At 44.4% G+C, this 15,444-nt stretch overlaps 1 protein-coding gene across 1 annotated transcript in view; it reads right to left on the reverse strand.

The window, feature by feature from the left end:
* ADCY2 (adenylate cyclase 2) overlaps positions 1–6,831 on the reverse strand; it is a 263,929-nt gene extending 257,098 nt beyond the window's left edge. The window contains exon 1 of the mRNA XM_084882603.1: positions 6,202–6,831. Within this exon, the coding sequence (XP_084738729.1) occupies positions 6,202–6,432 (231 nt within the window). The 5' untranslated portion in view covers positions 6,433–6,831. The remainder of the gene's footprint in view (positions 1–6,201) is intronic.
* Positions 6,832–15,444: the final 8,613 nt, after the last annotated feature.

Below are 15,444 nucleotides of genomic sequence, written 5' to 3' on the forward strand. Positions count from 1 at the left end.
TATGAGTGTCAACTTTGCAAGAATTTTACTTCTGGAGAATGTTAAATTGTGTCAAAATGTGACTTTTAATCAAACAATCTATGCTTCTGGTCCCTTTTTAAAAAAAAAACCTCAAAGTTATATGCACAATGTATATCATATAAATAGAAACACTTCGCCTGTTCTGTCATGGCTAGGTTTAAAAATTCTAGTACTCAATTAGTTTTAAATGAGAAATACAGCTACAGGAGACCCTGACAGGGAAAACCCCCAAGGTACAAATATAACAAGAATAACCTACATTTTGGGGGTACAGTAGGTGTCCATCATTGTGCTTAGTGCTCCCATGATCTATCTCAATTCCCAATAGAGCTCCCTGATCCTAGTGATATATTCATTTTATTTCATAGGTGAATTAGCTGAAGCTATCGCAGATACATTAACTTTCAGGAACACACACTAAGTGGCAAAATTGAGGCTTGGATCTAGGCCTGTCAACAAAGTTTTATGCTCTTAACCTGTAGGCTACACGCTGGAAAAGCAGCTGCTGGGGAAAACATACCTAAACCATAAATTACAAGTGTTAATTAAACACCTGTGAAATGGTTGGTGCTGTGTTAAATATGGGGAGTGCTATACTTCTTCCCTGAAGAACTAACAATTAGTGGAGGAGACGAGACAGATTTACAAAACTGCCCTGCACATCAGATGACAGTAATGTAGTAGTTGATTACATATAGTTCATAAGCTTTGCAGATGTCAGAGGCATAAACCAATGCAGACAGAATGCTCAGCCAAGGCTGGACTGTGTCAGCTCTAGAACTTGATCTTGTGCCCATGCCAATATCAGGTTGCAGAAAGGATGAGTGTACCAGTAGGTTGACTTTGGCCAACAGTTACTGATCAAACATACCAATTAGTAAAACCATAAACACCTTTCACGGAGCAGTAGATCAGCTCTAACTGTGTTGTTATCTCCTAAATAGAACGTTTGATTTAAAAATATCTGTGAGTTGCACAAACAGTTCAATTGCAATGGATTTTTACATGCTGCAGTCTTTATGCCAGGGACTGCTCAGACAATATAGGCAAAGCCGCAAAGGGATCCTCTGCTTAACGGGGAAGACACTGGGAATATTCAGCAAAAAGAGAACAACTGATGCCCCACCTCAGTGAGTTCATTGGGAGGAAGCATCTCTACCCAGATCCTTTAAACATTCAAGAGGAGAAAATGGACATATGACTCCCTTACACAGAATGAAGGTTGAGGATGTAATTTCAACAAGAAAACTGCTTTTGTGCCAGGGCCAGAGAGGGGCAATCTAGACCTGCAGTGAGCTCTAGAAAAGTTCACCCAGAAAAGTCAAAGGTGCTACACCTGGTGCCATCACCATCACCGCGACCATGGCATGACCTTGAAGAAATGAGCTCACCTCTTTTGGTCTCAGTTTCCTTATCTGTAGGATGAGAGCCATTCCAGCCCTAACACTAGGTGGCTATGTGTTCCTTCATAGCAATAGGGGAAATGCAGATACAGAAGACCCACTAAGAACCATAGTTCCTGGGGACATATTTTGTGTCAGGCATTATTCTAAGTACCTCACGTGTACTAATTTGGACCATCACATTAGAAGACAGGTACCATTGCATTTACAAACAAGACAACTGGGGCATACAGAGATTAAACAATTTCTCCAAGATCACAGAAAGGGACAAAACCAAAATGCCACGCAGATAGATGCTCTTAACCATTACAATGTCTGCCTTTGTTAAATGAAAAAAGAAAGGTACTTTAATTATGCACTTCAATATCTACAGGATGCTTCCAAAGTCCTTTCTTGCTAGCCCTCTAAATTGTAATCACCTTTCCTGCAGAAAATTACAGTTTTTCTTTCCTTTTCTTATACCAGTGAATTACTGGTTATAGGTTACAAATACCTGCCACCTAAGATTTTCCTGAATGTAGAGAAATGCTCAAAAAGATTTATCTTTAGCTACCTCTACTCCAATCCCTAAGAACAGGCACTATTGCCTCCATCCCCAGAATTACGGGACTATAGAAAGTATGCATGAACTCCTGCTCCTTAGGAGATGACAGGCATATTATTTACCTGCCTTCTCCAGTGTCCCACCCCCCAAAAAAGGGGTTGCAGGACTGACTTCTTCCCATTGGCATCCTTCAACCGAGGCTACTGAAATGTTGTTTGCAGTAATAAAGCCAAGTTCATCCTACAGTGATTGGGTTGTTGTTTGGTTGGTTTGGGAAGAACTATGATTTTTTCTCTTTGTACAGTCAGAAGAAACACTCTGATATATCAGCCTCTAGAAAAACACCAGATACTGGAAATTTGATTTGTAATAAAAAGTACTTATGGTTATCATTGTAAAGATTTTACATGAAATCACAGTAAAAGCGAAGAAAGCAGATAATATTCTCAGTGAAAATCACATTTATTCAAAGTACATACATATTTCATAAAAGTATATACGCATATGGCTTTCAGCATCATAAAAAAAATCACCCAGAAATATATTGTATTGCAATATTTGACCTCTTAAAACTTATTGGGAATGAAAATTTTTCCATTCCAGTTGAAATATTGACTAGTTCTAGTTATAAATTTTAGCCAAAACAAACCTGGCTAGAGTCAGCTGCTATTGACAAACAAACAAATACTGGCAAATTTTGAGAAAAGCTATCTGATTTGGGACATAATAAAAGAGGGAGGATTTAATTCCGAGAAAGGATTTTCTTACATTTCATAATGAAAATTAGCCCTAGAAAATGAAGTGACATCATAAGACTTAGACTACTTACAGTTTGGTCACACTAATTCCCAGTTTTCCAAGGCTAGGGGCAAAGTTTATTTTCCTCATCATATCCAGTACTACCATTAAAAAATTCCATGATAAGCAATGGAAAATATCCTCATGTTATTAAACAGAATATTAAAATTCTAGACATGCTATCATGGGTTCTATTAACTTTGTTTTATGTCTAGATAATTCTTAACAAATATGGAGTTAAACCTACTTAATAGCCTTTTATGTAGCAAATAATTAAGCAAGATAGTGAAGCTCCAATTCAGAACTTATTTTTACAGTATAATACAAATACTTGGAGGATTAATTTAATGATGCAGAATCATGGATTGACCGTAGATTGAAATTAAGTGAAACTAGGTTCTGAATAATGCCAGTTAGAGAAATAAAAAATCAAGACGATGCCTACTTTTTTCTTTTTAGTAGATATTTCCAACCACGTTGTACAAAGGCAATTACATATAGAAAAAAAATCACTGTGTACTGGACTGACGCTAAGATCATTTTGCAATCCAAATGTTCTCATATCTATGGATGTGCATCAAGAATACTGCCAGACTTTTTCTACTACAAGAACTGATGGAAATTCTAATGGAAATCAAAATCAGACAGATTCATGGGAAACAAGGAATCCGTCCAAGATTTCAGGCAGCAAAAATAGATCTGCTGAGCTCCTGAATTACATCACTGCCTAGCTATTCTAGTACAGTGCTGGAAGGTGGACACCTGGGCCAGCCCCAAGCAGCTGTTTCCATCTCCTGAAGTAGATCTCTTAGAAGCCAGGCTCGGATCAGCCTGCAAAAGTTAACTCAACCCTCTCCATGCAAACATCGCTCTATGTTAACACCGTCCCATCTTCCAATGGTCCTGTCCCAACCATTTTTGATTATCTGGATGAAGAACATATTTTTGGAAAGAGGAACTGCCGTGTATGACATCACTAAAAGCAAAAGAGAAATAAACTGTTAGGAGCTCAGAACTATCCCAGTCCCTCCTGAGATACAGTTTCAGAGGATGTGCCCATTCCTCCAAGGTTTCCCACTTCTCCCTTGGTGCGCAGCCCAAGCTCCCACCTGAAGTTAGCCTTCCCTACCATCCTCCCAAAATCTGGAATGTTTCTGTGCAGATTGTCACCTCGAAGGATTTACACAGTAGTCAGACATGGACCAGGTACAGCAAAAGAATGGGATCCAGCCCTAATCGGTTTGGCTCAGTGGATAGAGCATTGGCCTACTGACTGAAGGGTCCCAGGTTTGATTCTGATCAAGGGCATGTACCTTGGTTGCAGGAATATTCCCAGTAGGAGGTGTGTAGGAGGAAGCTGATCAATGTTTCTACCCCTCTATCCCTCTCCCTTCCTCTCTGTAAAGAAATCAATAAAATATATTAAGAAAAAAAAAGAACGGGATCCATCTGGACCTGAGCCTGGACTACACCCATGCCATGGGAAGGGCCCATTTTGTGCTTAAAATGATTTAGCTGAATGGCAGGAACGTGTGAAAATAACTGACTGATCATGGGAAAGTGAAATCGCCTGTTTAAACTTTGCAAAAGGAGACCACTGAAGCACTTGCACCACTTGAAATGGAACATAACGGAACTGTGTAAAGAACCACAAATACAAAGATCAAGAGGTCAGAGAAGGGTGCTTTCAGCTCGACTCCACTGAATCTCTGACTGACCCATTCAGGAACATATACACGAAGGAGGTCAAATAAATTAGAGATCTATGTATGTCAGAGCAAAAACAAACAGACAAAAAATCCGTGTGTGTAGGGGAAGTATGAACTTCCCAGTTGTCTTTAAATATATTAACGCTGCTATAAATAGGCCATCACCTGCTCCTCCTTTTCCACTTAGAGGAGAACAAGCCAGAACAGCTTTGCATTACGGCTTCAACAGAATCACCAGCAGCTATGCCCTGGCAAAACAGATTTCCAGAGGGAAACTGACGTGTTTTCTTCCCTGAAAGTTCTGGGACAAAAAGGAGATGCTTTTAGAAATGCTGCTTGCCAGTGAGGTTGAACAGAGTCTCTCTCCAAGTCCTTTTTGGTCCTAAAAGTGGTGAAGAGAGGTAATGATGTCATTCCGGGGAGCACTGGAGGCTGTCCTGGTTACAGGGGTGTGAGACCTGGCCTGAACCCACACCCAGGACACAGGATCAAAGGGCGCTCCCTGCTCCTTGCTTTACGTGTACTAGCCAGTTGTGATATGGGGCATCCCGCTCTCTCCTACACTGTTTTTAATTTTGACTTCCCTGGATTCCAGCAGAAGACAGCATCCCTTCACCAGTATGGGGGGGGGGGGGGGAGACCTCTAGTTTTGAAAGAACCCTATGATGGCAAGTTTTCTAGTGCGTAACATTTGAGCACCATCTGGCTCAGGATGTCAGAAACAACCTGCCAAGTACCAAAGACAGCTATTTTGCACACTGGGTGCCACACGCACAAACATCCACTTCTTTGCTCGGTGGACACAAATGTGATGCATATTTCTAGTCTGAGCTGAAGACATCCCCCGAGAATCAACTCACTGCCCCCAAAGTATCTCACTGGGTAACCGATGCCTAGCACACACACATCCCAGGAGGTGCAAAAGTTGGAACCACACACACAGAAGGATCCGTGGCAGGAAGTTTACTGCCATCTACAGATTTCCCCTCACTGCTCAAGGGAGTGAGCCAAAGCTTTCTGCTTTGAAAAACACAAATTGGCGAAATTGACATCAGCCGTTGGGCCGCACCGGGCTCTTGCTAATGAGATCCACTTTACCGAGCGCCAGTGCACACAGTGAACTACCTCCTGCTCTAGAAACCGGCAAGGATCTCGCCCCTCTAGGCTCAGAGGATGCAGAGTCACAACCGGTCAACACCCCATCCCTTTCTGAATATGGGACTAAAGACATACAGACTTAAAGGCAAAGATGTACGAGAATATACTTTTTTTTAAAAAAAAAACCCTCACTTTCCTCCTTATTAACCACTGTCTCAAGGCAGGCTTTTTGCCAAGTTAAATGACACCAATTCAAACGGAAACACCAGCTCAGGAGGCAGGCAGCGGCCGCGGAAGTCGCGGGTCCGTTGGGATAGGGACGCATGGAGCGGAGGTGGCGGGTGGCAGCCTGGGCGCGGAGTGCGGTGGAGTTTGCCCGCGGGTTCGCAGGGAGGGGACACTCGCGCCTCGCGGTCCACCTGGCGGACACCCGGCAACTTTATTTTGGGCAGAACCGTCCAAGGAAACTTTTCTGGTGCCTGCAGCCCTGGCCAGAGCCAGGCCAGCCTCGAGCCGGCAGGAGGGGCAGGGAGCTCAGAGAGAAGGGCCGCTGGGCGGGCTGGGTCCCTCTCCTCCGGGGACCCGGGAGGCGCGGGGCAGGTCCCCGGCGGCGGGGGAAGCCACTCACCAGCCGCAGCGCGAAGAAGACGGCCAGCAGGGCGACACAGGCGCCCATGACGATGAGCAGCAGGAAGACGATGAGCGGGTGCTGCTGGCTCATGCAGTAGTAGGACTCGTACAGCCAGTCCCGGGACCGCTGCAGCCCGTCGCCGTCGCCGCCGCCGCCCGCGGCCGCCGCCGCCACCGCCTCGGCGCGGTCCCGCAGGTAGCGGCGGCGCCGCATCGCCTCCTGCCACATCGGGGCGGCTCGCGGGGCGCCGATCCAGATCCAGGGAGCCCGGCCGGGGTGCGCCGCCCGCTGTCCCCGCTTCCCGCTCCGGCGCCGCCGCCTTGGCCGCGCCGCTGCCCGCGCCCCGCGCTGCGCTCCGGGGTCCCGGCGGGAGAGGCGCTCGGCGCCCCGGGCTGGGCGCTGGCGGTGCAGGCGGGGGCCGGGTGGCGGCCTCGGGGGCAGCTGCCGCCACCGCGCGGGAGGGAGAGGGTGCGACCGGGGCCCCTCCGCCCGCCTCTCCTCGCCCCGCGCGGCGCAGCCCGGCCTCTGCGCGCCGCTGCCCCCCGACGGCCGGGCAGTGCGCTGGGGGAGGCCGGGGCTGGCGGATGGGAGGAGTGCGAGGAGGAGCGGGGGAGGAGGTTGGCACCGGCCGCGCCCCACCCGGGTGTCCCCTCCTTCCGCCCTCCCACACTCAGCCACAGCTCGGTCCACCTCCTCTCCGCTACCTCAGAGCTCAGCCCGAGGGTTCCCTCTCCCTGCCTGCCACCACCCCCCCCCCTCCCCCCCTCGCCGCCACTTCCCTCTGCGCTCAGAGCCCTGCGGGGGCGCCTGGCCTCCTTCCTCTGCACCAGCTCCCAGCGCGCAGAGCGGAGTATCCCACCCTCTGGTGCCCCCAGCCTCTGGGCGGGCTGCAGGGGGTGGAAAGGGGCTCCCAGCCGTCCCCACCATCGGGGAGGAGAACCTCCCATCCTAGAGTAGCTCCTACTCCGAGGAACGTGGGACTCCTTCCTTGTCACTATCTGGGGGCACGGAAGAGGGGTTCTACTACCCTGCCCCCCTCCCCCAGTGGGTAGGAGTTTCCCACCCACCTCTTCTATCTCAACACCGTGCGGTGGGCTTCCCGCGCTACCACGGAGGGCAGGGGGGCTTTCCTGCGGGGAAGGAAAGGACTGGGACCCCCGGAGTCCTAGGAGGACAGGCCCCGAATGCGCAATGGGGTAGACAGGTGGAGGTGATGGGGCGGAGGTGAGGCAGGAGGTGTGGGGCGGAGGTGAGGCAGCCACACTTGCGTCCTGCACTTTTCACCTTGGAGGTGCCCAGTGGGCCAGGGTTTTCTGTGTGGGAGGGGCAGGGGGAGCTGTCTGGCCGCCACACCCCATGGAGCGGCAGGAAGGGCTCAGAGTGTGGCGGGGCTAAGGGTGGGCGGGCTCTGGGGTTCCCCCCTCCTCACCACCTGGAGCGACTGGGTGGGAGGCGCCCAAGACGAAACTGGAGCTGGTGGGGGAGAGGGGGGCAGCATCCCCTCTGCACACCCCTGGGATGGAGATCACTGGCCCTAGCGTGGCGTGACAGGGATCTCACCGCTACTCTTCCTAAGGAGCCCATCCTTCTGGAGGATGCTTCATACTCCAGTGTTGTCTGACCCAAAGACCCGCCAATTTCGCCTCCTCCCAAAGCCTAAGGAATGCAAGGCACAGCGACCCTCCCCTTTCCTGCCACCAGCAAACAGCCCAGGGGGAGTTCCTAGACCCCTGTGGTCGCCCCCTGGAGACCCCCAGGGCTCAGGACTCTGAGTGCTAGCCTGCCTATTGCCGCCTGTTCCAGAGCTGTTCCGTTGCCCGCCCAGGCTGTCCTGTCATTCTCGCCGAGCAGGGATATCTGATCTGGGTAGCTGTGTGCCCATGGACAGTACCCGGCCACTCGGGGAAAGGAGACTGCGGGCTTCCAGGGGGGTATTTTTAGCAGCAGTCAATGTCTGTTCTGCCCAGGGTTATGACCAGAGAAAGGCACACCCATGGAGGTGAGGGAGAGTAAGGCGGAAACAGAAGAGGGCTGGGCTCAGGGGCGTGCCCAGACACTTGATCCTTGGCCAGGGTCCTGCCCCACCTCGTCCAGGACCTTCCCTCCTGCCCAAGACCTGGAGAGAAGGAGAAATGGGAGGAGGAAATGGATGGCAGGAGGTCCTCCAATGCCTCCCACAGCCCATGTTCCCACCCCCACCCAGTCTAGCGGTAGAATGAAACTGATCTGCTAGGTTGTCTGAAGCTCCCCCACACCCCTTGCCTGCCTCTCCTTTTACACCATCCCAGACTGTCAACTGTAACCAAGTCATCTAATCTCAGCCTTTCCTGCTGGTCTAAACGCACCCACTGGGCTCAGTTCTTTCTTTTGGGCCAGGGGATTCTAGGAGGTTAGTGGTTCTGAGAGCAAGCTGCAAAGACAAATCACACTTAGAAACTTCCAGAACCTAATCTCACCTAAGGAAACACAGTTGAGTGGGAAGTTGGCCATAGCTTCTTTAGTGTGGGTTTTCTTTATTTCTTCAGCTCTGCCCAAGGTCGTTCTGGGCTTGGCAAACCAACATTAATTTTAGACTGAAATAAAAAGAATATTAAAAACCTGCTTATTTGAGGAAATGGAGATCCAATCCAGGAGGCTCAGATTCAGGCAGCAACCTAAATTGTGTTCCCCCAGACAGAGGGGGAGCTGGCTTCTGCTGGCCCATGTTTCCAATTAGGTCCATTTCATGAAATGAGGCATCTAAATCTGTACTTCTGATTGGTCCGACTGTCACAGTCCTGACTGGTCAGCATTATATTTGGTTGTTATGGGGCAGTTCTGATTGGACAGGCAGGTCTTAGTCTATTGGTCAAAAAAAAAAAAAAAAAAACCCACAAAAAACAGAAAACCCTTTAAAATAGTTTTCAGTGAGGGTAAATGATCAGGGAATGATGCAGAAGTCAGGAATTCAGCCTGAAGTTCTTTCCTGGAGTGTGGGCGACACCCTGTTAGCAAATGGCTGCTACTTTTATTATCCATAACATTTGAGTCCTGGGTGGGCTATCTGGACAAATTCATTCTCCTGGTGCACATGAAGTGAATCTTTCTTCTCGGATTCCATAGTTTGGGCAGAACTGAACATTTCCAGTCCTTTCCTATTGGAGCAATATACTTTTTTTTTCTTCTCTCCAATTATTGCTGCTTCTTCACCCTTTGTATTGATAAATGTCTGCTTTCTCCTAATCAAGAAGGAAGAAAAGTAAATAATCTGTAATTGAGGTGCCTGGAAAAAAAAAAAAAGAAATGAAAGACTTGTGAGGGGAAAGTAAAGGTTTAATTAATTATTTTCTATTTTGTTCTAATGGAAAAAGTGGGTATTTTTAACAACCAGTATCTATACCATATGTATATGCACCATGTATTAAAGGAGTTGTTGTAAGACTTATAGAGAATTTTGTAAATGCAGGGGCAATCTATATTTAGACTCAGAACAGAGAGAATTTAACCCTTATGACATTTTTATTACCTATTCTTTCATTAGTTCATTCAACAAGTATTTTTTACTATCATGTGTCAGATGTTGAGGGGGGGGAAGTACCTATCCTGGGACCCCCATAGGAATTTCCAATGTACCACTTTGAAAAAGAATCCTACAAAAAACAAAACAAACAAAAATCAACATTCATCCCCATCTTCCCCCAACAATGTAAATCTCATCATCATAGAAAAACGTTCATGGAAGGGATATAATATAAAAATCAAGGATGTGTCAGGCTTCCCTAAGGTTTTGTTGGTTGTTGGTTTTAGCTCTAGTGCTTATTTTTATAGGGACCTCTATTGTTACATTATGTTTAATACAAAATAAAATGTGAATCAGCACCATCATTAGAATTATTCTATCAGTGTGTTTTAACTAATTGCATCAATTGCATTAATTGCATTTAAAATACCAAAAAAAATTTTTTTTTTTACGAAAGAAAAAAGTAATAACTCAGAAGCAGCATGAGGTAGAATGAAAATAATGTTCTTTGTTACAAAGCCAGGAGTGAGAAATACAGACCCCTGCAACTAAAGGGACCCCCAAGGTGCCATCTACTTCATTTCTATGTCTTTGGGGTAGCAGGATGCTATGCCAATGGTAAGGCATGGAGAGCAAAGGAGTTCCCATAAATGTATTCCATATCAACTTATTTGTGACAAAATGCACAAAGACGCCAACTGTGAAAGCTCTAACTGGGCCTAAGGGAGAGGAAAAAAAAAAAAAAAAAAAGAGCTTTGGGACAAAGACTTCATTTTTTTTTTTTTCCTTCAACACTAGAGGGCAGCCCTTCATCCTGGAAACCCCGCAGGCAGGCAAGTTTAGACATGGGTGTGTGACTTGTGCTGCTGCACAGGGCTCCACACTTGGTTTAAGGGTCTGCTGTTCCCATCCAGAAATTCCTGGTAATTTTTTACCAGGAAGTCACACATTTTCATTTTGCCCTGGGCCCTGCAAATTAGAGAGCCGGTCCTGCCAGCTGGTGACACTAAACAGTCCTCCCATCTCTGCCTGCTGCGTTCAGAACCTCCGGGGGATGCAGGCTTGAGGACAAGCAGGCAGGGACCCTCCCAATCTGGTCATCTTTCACACACACTGGGTCACACATGAAGGATGATAAGTCCCATAAATGATTATGTTGCAGGACAGGTTTTTGAATCAGTGTTGTGTGCTTTAAAAGGACTCATCTTCTAGTTCCTATTCCAAATCCAGTTAGATTAGCTCGGTCAATAAGGGAGCTGTTATGCTCCTCCCAATGTCACAGTGCTTTGATTAAGTAAAGGCAGGTGGGCAAACTGTGCCAAGGACATGTGCCAGCCCCAAGCGTATTGTAAGGGTTGAGCACAGAGTATTTCCCTGTTTATTCGTTTTCCTCTCTGGCAAATACATCACCGAAATGTATATAATAAAGTATGAACAGTATGTCAACAGATTCATTATCACCATGAAATATGTCTTGTGTACTTAGATAACATTTACATTTTTATTGTACCAGACTCCGTGGATGCAAAAAACACACAACCATAGTCAGCTTATGGCTCCAAGAAGTCTCATTAACTCTTTAAGCTCACTTGAGGAGCTCTTTTGCAGTTCAATTTTTAGAACACACACACACAAAAAAGTGGCTGAACAACATTAACATCTTCATTTTCTTTCCCATCCAGTGTGGGATGATCTCAATGTGTCTTTGAAAGATCCTACTTGCTTGACTGATTTGATAAATTATTTCTCGAGTGGCAAAATTGGAATACATATTTCATGGAATCATCTTTAAGCTCTGAGTTCAGGTGACTTATTGGGATATAGAGTCCTGAACATGTGAGAAGATGGTACAAGTGTTTTGGAACCCTGCTGCCATTCCAAAACTTGTAAACTAGTACTTTTTTTTTCAAAACCCACTGAGACTCTGGAATTCCTTCTATGAGCACGGGGAGAAGGGAGGAGAGGTTAATGACTAATCAGTCTCCAGCACGCCTGCAAACTTGTGAGAAATATTGATTTCCCTGCTCTTGCTCAGAGAAGAGGATCTGAAAGCAATGACTCATGGAGCAGAGGTGTGTGCTCCGGAGCTGTTGCTAGGGGAGGCACAGGAAGAGGACGCCTACTGAGCAAGCTTACGTGGGTCATTCAGATACTGTGACTTTTATTTTTATACCCTTTTAGGTGTCTCTTCAACTAGTCAATGAAAGAATAGATTAATTACACGACGAAACTGATAAACAATCTACTTTGAGGAAAAGAAATAGTCTCTCTGAAAAGCAAAGCTGAGGCATACTTCATCAACATTCTTACCTAATTCTGAATTCATTCACTTCAGATAACTTAGCTTAAGATTTTAAGCTTCTCTACTGCTGTTTGAGTCATGATTTTTATATTGGAATTTGAAAATAAATAAAACTTGCTCTTGTATTATTCCATAGTGTTAGAATAAGTTATTAACTATAATAACTTTCTTAAAGTGCTGGATTTTTGCCTTAGCTCTGATACCAACTGTAAATTTTTCCAGAAGTCATAAAGACCACTGAGCTGCAGTTTATTTATCTGTAAAGTAAGAAGAATAGACCGATTAGTTTAAGCAACTTTCCAACATGTTAATATTACCCTGGGCTGGGGAAAGGGATGGATTTTATTCAACATTTCTAGACAAGGGGGAGGAAATTATATTCCCACCCGAAAAAGAAAATTGGTAGGTTGTATGTGAGCATTTGAGAGCAAGTTCTATTTCCTTATAGATACTAGTAAATGCAAGGAGAATGTTTCAGTGGACAGGTACAACTTTCTTTCTGTGTTATACTGGTCTGTCTTCCCTCATTAGAAGGTAAACTCATTAAGGGGAGGTGATTTTTGTTTTGTTTTTTTTCACTGTTATATATCTCCATTTCTGAAATTTGCAAAACCCATAGTAACTGCTTAACAAATGTGTGCTCAATGAATGAATGACTGTGTGGCTGAAGATATATGGCAATGTCATCCTTTTAAAAAAAAGAGCACAATTGACAAATAATGTCCGTACATTATTTTAATCAGAACTTCATTTGATAGGAACACTGATCAGGTCCTGAAGAGGTTCTATATATATACATGTTTTCCACTGGCACTATATTCACATTCCTAAAAAAAATCTCACCATGTTTTCAAATCCTAAAAAGACAAGCATCCAGGCTTATTTTGTAGTCTGTTTTTATAAAAGCACGATAATTTCTATCAATATAGACAAGGATTTCTAAACACAGTGTTGTTTTTCATAGCACGTTTGAATATACCTATATATATATATAGTGACTACATTTCAATGTAAATTCGATAAGGAAAATGCTGTCATGGTAATAAATGATCTTTCAAATGGAGATTGAAAGGTCCTGCCCAAGGCAATAAAATCTGCTTTGTCTTGCTCAGGAGCCCCCTGAGCTGCGTGCAGGTCCTCAGCTCCCCGCTCTGAGCCAGGTGCTGCCTGGGAAAGAGCTGGGGGGAGGTTGCTGAGTTCATGGGGCCAATTGCCTTAGATTAAATAACCTCCAAATGGCCAGATACGGTTAATGTGCCAACTCTATCTAGGCAGGCTGTATTTACATTGTTACTGGGAAACGTTGGAGACATTTTCACGCTCAGCAGGCTAAAGGAATAAAAAGGCAATCTTAAACCTAGATCCTCATTATTACATTACAGTCTGATAACTGACACATTAAAAAAAAAAAGTATTTGTCTTCCCTGCTGAGGTAGAGTTGCTCTTCACGTCTAAATGTATTCTTCCAGAGAGCCAACAAATGGCTCTCATCTAAAAAAAAAAAATACTTAGAAATGTTAATGATATTAATATGAAACTATTTGGATGAAAATATAGAAAGTGGGTGTCAGGCATGGAGGTTGATCAATGTTGATTCAATTTGCTTTATACAGTCTCATTAGAGCATCGTGCAGCCACTTTTCTTAAGATCTAAAGTTTGCAATTACCTATCCAGTTGCAGTAATGTATATGCTTTTCTATATAGAGACAAAAATATGTAGTTATATTTAATCTTTTTAAATTTTCAAACAATGAATACAGTTATGTCTGTTCTGGACAAAATTTTATAAATCTAAGTTATAGGTCCCTTTTGCTAACTTTCTATATTAATGGCACAGAAAAATATCCACTAGCCTTCTTACCCTCTTTCAATGGTATTTTGCAGGAAACTTTAAGAGATAAAGGAATTGTGAAGTGTGACTTTAGGAATCACAAATGTGAACACCTAACAAAACCAGATTATTGCAATGACTCACACATTACACAATAGATGTCTTCTTTTATTTGGATTCTTCCTATGAGTAAACTATTCTTGACCCAAACAATATTCACCACTTTCCTTCTTTGGGGTCTATTCAGTCTTTCATTGAATTGCAGCTAATCAAAAGTGCAAAATCCAATTTATAAAATAATTTTTGTAGTTAGTCTGGTACATAGACTTGTTTCAGGACCCAGAGTTTAAGAATGGGCCTTGGGTACTAAAAAACTAATTAACATAGAGATTTGCAGGGAGAAACACAGAACAGCCATGTGAAATTCTTATCAAATACATTGAAACAACCCAAAGCAGGAGCTAGTACTGGCTCTACCCAATATTTTAACTTAGTGATTGAGGAACGAATAAACTCTAGGGATGTTTAACATTTTTTTAATCCAACATTTAAAGGATGATTACTTGTGCGTGTTTATCTTCTTTTTGATCAATGGGCCAGGTTCATAAATAAATTCTCACACTTTCTACTATACGACTTTTGGGGAAGAAAACCCCCTGCTTAAACTGTTCAGATCAAGATAAAAACCCATTGTCATGATCTTATTTTATTTTTTATTATTATTATTCACTGAAAGGCATATGTAGTCCTGAAGTTATTTGAGTTGCCCTGTTTTTTTAACCAGCTGGAAGCTTTTCTGTTTTATAATTGTTTGATGAATGATTGAAAAACTAGCCACTTCCTAAGAAGGATTATTGAATTAGTGGCAGTCCTCTGATTGCTCTATTTTAAATAGTGCTTAATTAAAAAGTTAATTCCAACTATTTGGGAAATGGATGGGATATCAGTTTCAATTATCCAATAGTTAGTGGGAGACAGAAAATAAAAATAATTAAAATATAACTAATTTAAATGATTGATGAGCATACGAGAAATCTAGACTTAATTACCAGAAGTGTATATTTAGTCTTTAAGACTACATTTAAAGAAAAATTTTTTTACAGAGAGGAAGGGAGAGGGATAGAGAGCCAGAAACATCGATGAGAGAGAAACATCAATCAGCTGCCTTCTGCACACCCCCTACTGGGAATATGCCCTCAACCAAGGTACATGCCCCTGACTGGAATCAAATCCAGGATTCTTCAGTCTGCAGGCTGACCTCTATCCACTGAGCCAAACCAGTCAGGGCAAGTCTACATTTTTAAAATGGCACTGAGAAACTAAGACTACAGTGAGGATGGTACCCATTGCAGGACCTGGGAATCAAAACCATCATGCTATGCTGCATGGTTTGCTATGTGCATCCCTATTGGCAGCGCTTAACCTGGAAAAGTAATGCTTCCCTGGGCACAGCAGTCACATGTTTGGTCCTCTGGCACTCAGCTAGGAGGAAATGTCCCTTCTTTGTTTTCCTCTAAGTGCTTTGAGCTTCCCCCCAGCCCCATTCCTCCGGGCCATGAGGAGAGAGAGCAGATTGAATGTAATGCAGTCACCAATCTTTAACTGAA

This window comes from Pipistrellus hanaki (assembly GCF_964339955.1).
Source record: "Pipistrellus hanaki genome assembly, chromosome: 4".
Lineage (NCBI taxonomy): Eukaryota > Metazoa > Chordata > Mammalia > Chiroptera > Vespertilionidae > Pipistrellus > Pipistrellus hanaki.